Source organism: Notamacropus eugenii, chromosome 2 (assembly GCF_028372415.1).
Source record: "Notamacropus eugenii isolate mMacEug1 chromosome 2, mMacEug1.pri_v2, whole genome shotgun sequence".
NCBI lineage: Eukaryota > Metazoa > Chordata > Mammalia > Diprotodontia > Macropodidae > Notamacropus > Notamacropus eugenii.
In genome coordinates this window covers 163,063,542-163,075,439 of record NC_092873.1, presented here as the reverse complement: position 1 = coordinate 163,075,439, position 11,898 = coordinate 163,063,542, and the positions used below count along the sequence as shown (strand labels likewise).

Below are 11,898 nucleotides of genomic sequence, written 5' to 3'. Positions count from 1 at the left end.
CAATATCCTGGGAATACTCAAGCTCATACTAATTGATTACTATGAGGAATATGTAGTATTGTTTGTCTTTTCCTTTTGCTTTTGCCTCTAAAAGGGAGGGCTGTGCAAGGTCATCAGCCTCACTTTCTCCTCCTGAGCCATCTGGATCCAGTGACCAGATATTCATCAGAATGAATGGAGATGGCCCATGATGCAGTGGGAGACCTTGACCTCTAAAACCAGCTGAGAAGTTCTCTTTCTATCTTCCAAATTAGTATGTCATACATAAGTGTTCACTGGGTCCAAAGAGCTCCATAGGACCTGGGATCATAGACAATTTTCTTCACATTGCTCTTGTTAGCAGATCTTGAATAAATAGGGAGTAAGGGAAGGAAAATGGAAAGGATGCATGGGAATTCAAACATGTTTCTCATCTCTTTCAGTCAATTATAATGCTTAAAGATATCAAGGTGTAGATATTGAAAGCAAAGTGACAGCTAATACTTTATTCTACCAGTTGCAAGCCTGGATACCCTGAAAATTGAGAGAATTTACAAGATAGATAGACAGACAGATAGATAGATAGATACAGCATTTATTAGGCATTTGCTATGTATCAGACACTGCACTAAGTTTTGGGGAAAGAATTACAAGCAACTATAACTATCTCTGCTTTCAAGAATTATACATTCTAATGGGAAGGATGGAAAAAAAAGGATAAAGGGAGCTGGAAGTGGGGGGGCGGGGCATGGACTTAGTGTCCTAATGGTGAGACTCAGGTTGCTGAGGTAGGAGGGGAAAGGACAGCTTGCAAGGTGTGTGGGGTAAGTAGTGTAAGGGAAATGAGGATGATGGTCAAAATGTAAGCAACATGGTGAGATGTCCTGGAAGTGGTATGGAAGAAGGCTTGGTCTGGGGCAATATAAGGGGAAAGCTCTCCTATCAAAGGAGGTGAACTCATGGCTGGACTTCAATACTATGGGGTTGAAGGTAAGGATGATGGTTGGAATACAGAAAGCCATTTTAGAAGCAATCCTAACACCAACCATTTTGGAAGCAGAGTCAATCCTAAAGCTATCATCAACATTTCAGAATATCCTTTATAAAGATTTTAAATTATATATTTTTTTAATCAGCAAAAATCCATCTTCTCTCCCTTCCATTTCTTCTTCCCCCTATATTGAGAACAAAAGAAAAATAAAACCTGTTATAAACATGTTTACTCAAGCAAAACAATTTTCTGCATTGTCCATGTCAAAATATACATATACATATTTACATATATGGTATGTCTCATTCCACATTCCAAGTCCTTTTGCCTTTCTGTCAGGAAGTAGGTAGCATGTTTCATCATTGTCTTCTGGAATTGTGGCTTGACATTAACACTGATAAATTCCTAATTTTTTTCAAAGTTGTTTGTTTTTATCATATTGTTGTTGTTTTATATAAATTGTTCTCTTGGTTCTGTTCACTTAACTCTGCATAAGTTGATACAAAACTTCCCAGATTTCTCTGAACCCAACCCCTTCGTTTATTACAGCAAAACACATTTCTATGCTGTAACTTGTTTCATCATTGCCCAATTTATGGATACTGCTTTACCATCTCAAAAAAAAAAAACTAGAAATATTTTGCACATCCTTAATTTGTTTTGCTTATGACTAATCCTTCTCTTAATGGACCCTCCCTACCCTTTTCCCTTTTCCTTTCTATTTTCACATTAAGTAAAATGTGTTACTTGTATAGAATATCTTTTAACAGATATCATTTGGACACACAATTCTTGTGTGAGGGTTTTCTCTTCCCTCAAGCAGAAACTGATTCAACATATCCAGATTTATTTGGAAAGGCTTTTCTGGCACAAGTGGGAATAAAGTGAATAATAGAAACTTATCAAGTATCCTAATTTTAAAACTTGTAAACCTCACACAAGGGGTAGTCTTGTATATGGAATGGGCAAGTTGAGTGGAAGTCCCCTGGAGTTACATAAGCTTGGAGTATAGAAATTTCCAGAAAAGGGCATAGAGTATTAAGAAGGAAAAAGCGGGCATATCTAGTGTTCTGAGCAGAAATAGTATGTCACAAGTGAGACACAGGTCTCAGTTTCAAAGAACTGGAGCATCATGGGCCCCTCTATCACAATTTCCATTTCCTCCAGAATTTCTGGATTTTATATGATGAAAAGACTATTTCCACTGTAAGTTTCTTTCCTACGCTTTCCAAATTTTTAAAATTTTACATCTCTCTAGAAACAAGTAGTTAAGGGAGTATTTGGCAAAACAAATCTGTTTTTTTTTTTAAGTAACTCACTAGTGAAAATTCCATTTTTTGATTCAATAATATCTTGATTTCCAAATTAATATGTGTTCCACAAATCCTCTAAAATTGAATCATTTGTTACTTTCCTAAATAGTAAGTTCTTTAAAGTCATAACAAAATATAACAACTCTATGAAAAACCCCAAACCCCCTCCTTAAGAAGTTGAGGGGTAATACAAATGACAAAACAGACCACATAAAGTAAGTAAACATGGTCTTTATCTCCTGGGCCCATCATTATTTATATTATTTTCAATGTTGTATTATTTTAATTATTTATATTAATTTCCCACACCTCATTAGTATTTAGTCAGTAAACATTTACTAAGTATCTACAATGTACCAGACACTGAGGATACAAATACAAAAAAGACAGACCTTGTCTGCAAGGATCTTACACTCCACTAGGAGAAGACACAAAAGGAATGTGACAAGGGTGAAGGGGGGAGCTAAGGTACCCAATGCAAGGACATGACTGAGAAATCCAAAGGAGTGCAGCCGCTGAGAAATGAAGTGGCTGACCTTCAATAGAGGTTCTGGGACGAATTCTTCCCTCAGGTCTTCCAATCCAAGGAGCAGAGTGCAGTGTGACTATCAATGCTAATTCAATCTTGGAGTATTCTCTTCACTTGGTCTTACATAAGATCAATTAAAAACCCAAAAGGGGGATTTTTGTTTTAAATGAATCTATAGACAGTCAAATGAAAGCATCAGTTAAAAAAAGATGCAAACAAAAGTATCTTGGTAAAAAGTATATAAATGCTAATAAACAATTTTAGAGAATTATAATTGCATATATTACCCTGTCTGATGTAGTAAATAAAATATCACCCTCAGAGGCGGAAAAACTTGGGTTTAAATCTTACTTTAAAAACACACTGGTAAGGTTAGCTAGGTGGCTAGGTGGCTAGAGCACCTGCCCTGGTGTCAGGAGGACATGAGTTCAAATAGAACCTCAGACACTTACTAGCTCTGTGACCCTGGGCAAGTCACTTACCTCTGATTGCCTAAAAAAACCCTCCAAAAATCACATACACATATTGCTGGCTGATCCCTGACAAGTTACAACCACGCAGTGCTCCAAGGAACCTTGTAACTCTGTAAGTTCTAGAAGAGACATGAATCTTCATTTAAAGAAGGTCCTCCCCACATCAGTGAGAACACATTTGGACAGGTAAATGAACACACACACACACACACACACGTTACACCTTAACTCCACTCCCACATATGTAAAATTGAGGGGATTAGATTAGACAAGCTCTAAGGGCCCTTCTAATTATTTATCATGAACATATAAGCTTTAAAAGGTTTCTAAAAAGTTGCTAAAGTACAATCGGAGACAATGATTGAAATAGTGTCTGAAAATGAGCAAGGGCTGCCCTGGGACAGAGCTGCTACTCTACATTAATTCTTCGCAAGTGACAAATGACTGATTTTTTAAAGAAAGGTATCAGATTTAAATCTGGCCACTTGTTTACTTTGGCTATTGGATCAATTGGACAGAGGAATTATTGGTTTACTTTTGTATAATGTGGAAAAGATTTAAATCAGCATCAATGTTAGCTCTAGCATCTACATAGAATGTTAGGATTTGAAAAGTCTTTACATGTGATACCTCATCAAATTTACCTTTGGATGTATTTGCACATCTCTTCTTACCTATCCTGCAATTTAAATCTTAGATTTAAACTTTAGATTTAGACTGATTTTTAAATATTTTAATGTTGTAAAGCTACAGGGTTCTAGGTTTACATTAGAGTTTAACAGCTAAAATAGGTTAAACTGTTTAATGGTTTAAACAGTTAAAAAACAAAAAAATCAAAAGAAAAAAACAATTTCCCACACCTCATTAGTAATCTCACTTACTAGCACTTCTCTGGCTTTGTGCGTTATTGTTATTCTGACCAGAAATGCCCCCTCTACCTTAATACAATTTAATCCAACAAGTGGCACCTACTATGTTCGAGGCACTACATAATTCCTATCTGTCCTTCATGGCTGAGCTTAATTCCTTCATCCATGAAGCCTTCCCACGCTACTCAGTCCCAAAGTGATTTATCATTTATCAACTTATAGCCCTTATGGTTTTTATCAACATCTCAGATACAAAAATAAGCATTCTGGTGTTTTCATGTCCTCTGGTTTCATTTTAGAAACACATGGTCAAATTTCCAGTAAATAATTTTATTATCTTTGAATAGTTCTTAAATTGTTATATGACTCATTTTTAACTCTTTATGTTACTTCTCCCCAATATTATTTCAAGTTTGATGGCAGGAACTAAATTTATACTTTAAAAAACATCTTCCACAACTGGTACAATTCTTTGCACAAAGTAGGCATTCAATAGATATATAGGGAAAAATGTTATAGAATGTCTATACCTGACAGTTCTCCCCCATGCCCAGCCCTAGTTGTTTCCACGTAGACTGCTGATTGAAGCTATAAGAAGAAAAAATGTCAGACCAACTCCTATGAGATCCTTGTTTGATACAAACCTTTAAAATGTTTGAGAAAGTGTGGTATTTCTGGATAACATTTGAAATGGGAGGCCTGATGTTATAATTTTTTGTATCTTTTTTAAGAGTCAGAATGGATCATTTTATAGATGAAGAAACTAAGGTCTAGAGATGAAGGGAAATCTTATTTAAGATCACACAGTTTATTTAGTGGTAGATTTGAGACTAAAAACTCATGTCTTAGGATCATAGATTTAAAGTTAGAGATGATCTTTGAAGTCACTGAGTTCAGATCCTTCACTAATAGATGAGGAACTTCAGACACAGCAACTTGTTGATGGTCATACAACTAGTGTCAAAGCAGAATCTGAATCCCAGTTCTCCCTGACTCCAGATCCAGTGCTTTATCCACTAGGCTAGGCTGATCCATCAGATTTTAGTTATTCAATAGTTGTTCTCAGATTTATTTCCCATAGTGAACTGTAATGGTAATTTAAATGGGAAGATCTTTCCCATTCATTAATAAGTCCACGTAACCTGCTTAAATCACATGGAAGCCTAAGTCACATGTGGTGGGAGGTGCTTGCAGAATGGGTGGAACAGAAGTGGGAGGAAGTTGGTGAGAGTGGTTGGGGCAGAGGAGAGCAGATGCAGGCAGGCAGGCATAGCTAGGTTTGTGAGTGTTTGCTTGTAAGAAGGCCAGGAAGAGAATGGGGAAGGCTTGGGAATGGCTTTATCCCCTGCTGTGCTAATATGTATTGACTTCTTGGTTACTATGATGGATTTGGCTTTCTGGTGTCTGAATAAATGTTTTTCTTCTGCCTTCTATATTAAACTTTGTGATTCAGAACTAAGTTGGCATTTTTGTAGTGGCCCTCGATGCTGTGAATATTGCCTGGGTGATACAAGAACATAGTGAAATGTTACTTGTGTAATGGCTTTAGGGCCAAACCTTCATTGTGCTCACATCTGTAGGGTTTCTATAGTAAAAGGCAGTGCAACTTAATGCCACCCGAGTATCTATTTCCCCCTCTAAATGTAGAGAACATCACCCAACCTATGTGCTGGGGGCAAGAGGAAAGGGAGAAGGGTGGTGGCTATAGACTGAGGACGAGATTATAGTCATATTCCTCTTAGGTGATGGGGAAGAAAACAGTGGATTTCTCAACAGCACACTAATGGGAAGATGAGGTCTTCTTCAGTATGAGCCTATGCTTTAGACTAGTGAATCACAGGATGGGAAAGTACCTCTGAGGCCAACTAAAGTCTAGCTTCTACCCAAAAAAGAATCTACCTAGAACAATCCCAGATAAGTGATCATTGAGCCCCTAATTGAAGGAAGTTAGTGGAAGAAACTCACAGCCTTTGGATGCAGTTCATACCACTTTTGGTTAACTATAATTGTTAGTCTTTCCTCTAACATCCTCTAAAATTGCCTTTAGTTTTCCTGGCTTCTTTCAAGATTCAGCTCAAATCAGAACTACTGAAATAGCATAGCGAGCAGAACCAAAACAGAACCTGGAATCCAGAAGAGCAGAGTTCAAATTTGGCTCCAGATACTTCTTAGCTGTGTGATCCTGGGAAGTCATTAACCTTTGCCTCAGTTTCCTCATATATAAAATGGGGATAATAATAGCACTTACTTCCCAGGATTGGTGTAAGGATCAAATAAGATTTTTGTAAAGTGCTTTGTAAACCTTAAATCACTATATAGATCCTAGCTATTAAATCCTACACTTATGCAGGGAGTTTTTCTGGATTCCTCAGTTACATACCTAGTTATTTCTATGGTGTCACCTCTTCCGCCATTAGAATGTATACTTCTTGAGGGTAGGAACTTTCTTTTTGCACAGTGCCTGTAAGTACCTTTTTTTTTTTTTTTAAGACTATGTCTTTCTACATGGTGCAGTCTAGAAGCTTAGAGTTCACTCATAAGCCCAATTACATTACTTATTGGCATGAAAGCTTTGACCAGCTCCATTTTTGACCTGAACTGGTTCTCCCCTCCTTACGCAGCCTCCCCTTTCCCCTGTACCTCACTGGTGCTAGATTCAAACTACCTAGCCCTACTGAGGCTCAGAACTCTGGAGTTCAAGTGATCTTTCAGCCTTAATTTGCCAAGATTGAAGCATGTGCTAGGAGGCCAGGCACATAAGTGTTTAATAAATATTGTTGATTGCTTAGCCTGTAGTCACACTGGTGGTTAAGCGTCAAAGGTGGGATGTGTACCCAGGCCCACTGACTCTACCGCTAGTGCTCTTTCCACTACAGCACATAGCAGCTATGGGGCAGCTAGGTGGCTAAGTGGATTGAGTACTGGACCTGGAGTAAGAAGGACCTCAGTTCAAATTCAGCTTCAGATACTTTGCTGTGTGACTGAGCAAATCATGTAACCCTGTTTGCCTCAATTTCCTCATCTGTAAAATCAGCTGGAGAAGGAAATGACAAACCACTCCAGTATCTTTGCCAAGAAAACCCCAAATGGGGTCATGAAGAGTTGGACATGACTGAACAATGCAACAGCTAAAGTTGAACACTGTTGCTCTGTAAGAAATGAAAGTGAGGAATTCAGAGAAATACGGGAAGCCTTGCATGAACTGTAATGCAGTGATGTACGTAGACGCATAAAAACAACATACATAACTATGACAACATAAAAATTAAGAATAGCAAATGAAACCAAATTTTATGTAGTTACAATGATTAGATAACAACAGAAAAAATATATCTCCCTTCTTTCATTGAAAGAATCATATTGTACATGATCATATTAGACATTTTCCATGTGTATTGGATGGTTTTATTAAATTTTTTAAAAAAATTTCCTCACAAGGGAAGACTTGCTAGGATTGGGTGGGGATGCAGAGAGAGAAGGTATTTTTGTAAAAGATTACTTTGTAAAAGTTATCACTAAATCTATAAAATTATATATATATATAATGTTACATTATATGTATAAATATATAAACATTATATTAACATATATAAATTATATATATATATGAAACAATAAGAGCTAACATTTATATAGTGCTTACTATGTGCCAGGCACTATGTTAAACACTTTGCAAATATTATCTCATTTGATCTTTACAACAACCCTGAGAGATAGGTGCCATTATTATACCCATTTTGTTGTTGTTGGTCTGACTCTGTGACTCCATTTAGGGTTTTCTTGGCAAAAAGACTGGAGTGGTTTGTCATTTTCTTCACCAGCCCATTTTACAGATGAGGAAACTGAGGCAAACAGGTTTAAGTGACTTTCTCAGGGTCACACAGCTAGTAAATGTCTGAGGCTGGATTTGAAGTCATTAAGAGGAATCTTCCTGACTCTAGGGCCAGCACTCTTCTCATCTAGCTGCCTCTACTTTACCCCCCAACCTCCAGAAGCCATTTAAATCTTTTTGACTGATAGCTTTTGTTACTGTCACCTACATTCTTCACATATCCCCCTCCCAGAGGGCTATCCTTCACGGTAAATTCTATAAAACTAACCAACGCACCCAAAGTCCCATGTTCTATGCAATTGGACGCAGTCACAGTCTCCCACTTAGCACAGTGCCTGGTACATGGTATAAATGTCTGTTGATTTCCGCCTCCCTTCTTTGGGGTCAAGCTTGGTCCTACTTCTCAGCATTCAGTTTCCATCCATTTTTCTTTGTGCTATTTACATAGCTGTTGCTACTTAATCTCTGGTCAGTTTCCTCATCTATGAAACAAAAAGTGTCAGCTTCCATGAAGGGTTCGTAAAATCTGGTTTCAAGGGCCAAAAAAATAAATTCATCTTCATTTCAATAACCTGTTTTCCGCTGTAATTCCATATGCCTTATTTTATATTATATAAAACCATTATTTGGAGAATGGGTCTATAGGCTTCATTCACCACAGGGCCAAAGAAAGAAGGTTTGGCGAACGCGCCTCCCTTTAGTTACTATGTTACCTCGGGCGTGTCACTTTCCCTCCTCTGGACCTCAGTTTCCTCCCTCGCACAGTGAGGGGCGGGGTGGGTGGGTTAGACTCTACCGAGGACGGATCTCGGACTAGCCCGACCGAGTCTCCCTGGCCTGCAGCGAGCGCGGGAGGCGGCCCGGAAGCGTGACCACGTCGGGCCCACGGCCCGCCACGAAGTGACTGCCACGTCAGGATAACTTCACAAACCGAGCGCGGGGCAGGGAGCGCGACACCCGGCCCCGCATTGGGGGCGACGGGGGCGGGCGGGCACGGCGGCGGGACAACGGAAGCTCAGGCCGCGGCCCCACCCCCGGCTCTCCAAGCCTGCGACGGCCCGCAAGGGCCGGGCCTCCAGGCGGGGGCCGGGCGGGGCGGAGACGCAGGGCGGGACACTAGCCGGGCGGGCCCGGCGCAGGCAGCGAGGCGGATCCCCAGGAGGCGGAGCGGAAGGAGGCGGTGGCGGCGCGCGGAAGGAGGCGTTGGCGCGGCGGGCGGAGCGCAGGCAGGGAGGCGGAGCCACAGTCCCCGCCGCCGTCGCCGCCGCCAACGCTGCGTATCCCTGGCGCTCGCTGGGGCCGCCGGGGGCGGGGACTGGGGGACGCGGCTTCCCCGGCTCAGGAAATCCCCGGGGCCGGAGCCGGGGCCAGCAGCCCGTCGCGGAGCCGGGGAGCAGGAGGCGGTGGCGGGGCCGGAGCGGGACGGCAAAGCCACCATGGAGACCCGCTACAACCTCAAGAGCCCAGGTAGGGAAGGAAGCAGCCGCTCCCCTCCATCTCCCAGCACGCATGCGCGGGCGGACGGACGGACAGACGGACTGGCAGCCGGGGAGGCCTTGGGCCGCCGCCCCGCCACCTGTCACCGCCCGAGGGCCCCCTTCCTTACTCTAGTCGGATGTCCGGCCTGTCCTGGGCATGACCCCTCGGAGTCACCCGGGACCCGGGGAGCCGTCCGCTCGTCCACTGGCCGGCCCAGCCCGAGCTTATGGAGAGAGGGCCCTGCCTCCACCTCCCGACCTCGGCCTCACCCCACTTGGCCTTCTCCATTTCTTTTTCCTCTCCTCCTCATCCTTTTTAAAGGGGCGGCACCCTAGAGGCCGCAGGACACTGTGGGACCCCCCCGCAGGGCGCCCGCGCCGCCTCCTCGGGCTGCTGCCCTCGGACTGGACACTTCCCGGGCAACTTGGCCGCCCCGCCTTCTTGGCCGTGGTCGGGGGTGCTGGTCCGTGTGCGCGCTGGACGAGGCGTCTGCGGGGAAGTGCGGGAGAGACGGGAGAGGGGTCTGTGGCAGGTCTGGACCTGGACCCGCTCCCCAAGGAGAGCGCCTTGGTGAGGAGGAAGTCGGAGGACCCCTTGTGCCCTTGTGCAGCTCCCTTACTCTGCCCGGACCTCAGTGCCCTCCGCTGTAAAATAGTGGCGTTTCAGCAGGAGAACCCCAAAGGTCGCCTCCATCCCCCAAAGCTGTGATCCCCTGAAGATGTGGAGCTTGGAGCACCTACTGCCTGGGTGACCTTGGGGAGCTCACCTATCCTTTCTGGGTTTTAGTTTCCTCGTCTGTAAAACGAGGGAGTTGACCTAGATCTAGGATTCTTAAGCCGGAGTCGGATAGATTTTTTGTTTTGAAGTGGGGCTGGGTCTTAGGAACTTGGATGGGGAAACACATTGTCTATATTTTCACAAACTTTTGACTGAAATACAGTATTTCCTTCAATTATTTAAAAGGAGTCCATGACACAGAAAAGATTAAAAACTCCTGTTTTTAGAGTCATTTTCAGCTCTTAAATATTCCTTTGGTCTTACGTTGTTAGAGTCCACCACGGTTTTTCAACTTGAAAGCTTTTACTCATAGCATTTTCTAATAGATTATCTTTAGGTATTTGCCTTCCAACCCTGTCTGTGAAGTGAGTAGTGTGACTATATACATATATATAAGCTGGATGAATCCTAAGGTCCTATTAAACCCTGAAACCTTATAGGTCATCTATTTCATGCTACTTCATATGTTTGTTGTTGTGTTTGTACTTCATATATGTACATATTTTACATATGTGTATGTAGCTGTATTTATCTACCTGTCTACCTACCTACCCTTGGGATAAAGGATAATTGGGTTCCTGTCCTGTATTGAACACATCCTGGCTGTGGGATTCTCTAGGAGTGACCTAATCTCAAATACTGATACTGTAAGTTGCAGATCAGGTGTCTGCAGTTTTAGAGGGAATTTCCTCATCTGCAGTTGGAAACCATAGCTCCAGACTGTCCTGACCCTCAAACATATCAATCCATATCCAGTGTTTGAGAATGAGGGGGAAGTGGAAAAAGTCCACTGATAAGAATCAGTGAACAGGCACTTAAGTGCCCACTATGCCAGGCACTGTTCAAAGCCAAGATAAACAATGGAGTTTACATGTTAGCACTGTAGCTCACATGATAGTGATTATTATTCATGTACAGTGCTTTGAGGTTTTCAAAATGTTTTATACACATTATCTCGTTTAATCATCATGTTTACTCTGTTAGGTAAGTGCAACAATTATTCCATTTTTATAGATGAGGATACTGAGGTTCAGAGAGGTTAAGGTGATTTGCCCAGGGTCAAAGGTATTGTGTCTCAGAGTCAAGAGTTAAGTCTCAGAGTCTTCCTGACTCTAAGGCAGGTTCTCTTATAATATCTCTCAGTATAAATTTACCTTTTTAACAGATGAGGAAGGAGAGACCCAGAAAAATGAAATCTCTTATGGTCATATAGCTCTTAGGCCCTGACTTGAAACAGGAACCCAAAATTCTAAACTGCCAAGTCCAGAATTATTTCCACTGCAGAGTGCCTCCTGTGTAACTACATACATACCTATGTAGGCTCCCTTCATCAGGGGAGAAGGAATTCAAAGCAGTAAGTAACCCTGATGCCACTACTCCAGTCCCTTCTACAAATCCTTGGGCATATATACAGTAGAACATAGATGAATGCCTGTGAAAGAGCTGCGCCTTCATAAGTGTCTGTTGATTGATCACCAGGTACTGCCATTGCACTGGCAAAATTTGTGAAATGGTAAAAAAAAACAATGCAGTTTAAGTTTAATCTTTAGGAAATATTAATGGTTTATTCAGCTGTTGTTCATTCCCCTCTCCACCCCTTTTTCCAGTTGGTTTTTAGGAAACCAACGATCTTTATTTCAAGAACTTAGGGTAAAG

At 41.9% G+C, this 11,898-nt stretch overlaps 1 protein-coding gene and 2 long non-coding RNA genes across 3 annotated transcripts in view; 1 reads left to right on the top strand and 2 right to left on the bottom strand.

Annotated features, from left to right (window-relative positions):
* Positions 1-558: 558 nt before the first annotated feature.
* Positions 559-3,404, bottom strand: LOC140526532 (uncharacterized). The gene is made up of 2 exons (XR_011974412.1): positions 3,295-3,404; positions 559-1,154 (listed from the first exon to the last, which is right to left on the bottom strand). It is a non-coding gene; the product is annotated as an uncharacterized lncRNA (long non-coding RNA).
* Positions 3,405-7,534: 4,130 nt separating this feature from the next.
* Positions 7,535-8,906, bottom strand: LOC140526531 (uncharacterized). The gene is made up of 2 exons (XR_011974411.1): positions 8,700-8,906; positions 7,535-8,468 (listed from the first exon to the last, which is right to left on the bottom strand). It is a non-coding gene; the product is annotated as an uncharacterized lncRNA (long non-coding RNA).
* The window catches only part of UBE2J1 (ubiquitin conjugating enzyme E2 J1), a 44,840-nt gene continuing 41,809 nt past the window's right edge, over positions 8,868-11,898 (top strand). The window contains exon 1 of the mRNA XM_072642813.1: positions 8,868-9,453. Within this exon, the coding sequence (XP_072498914.1) occupies positions 9,423-9,453 (31 nt within the window). The 5' untranslated portion in view covers positions 8,868-9,422. The remainder of the gene's footprint in view (positions 9,454-11,898) is intronic.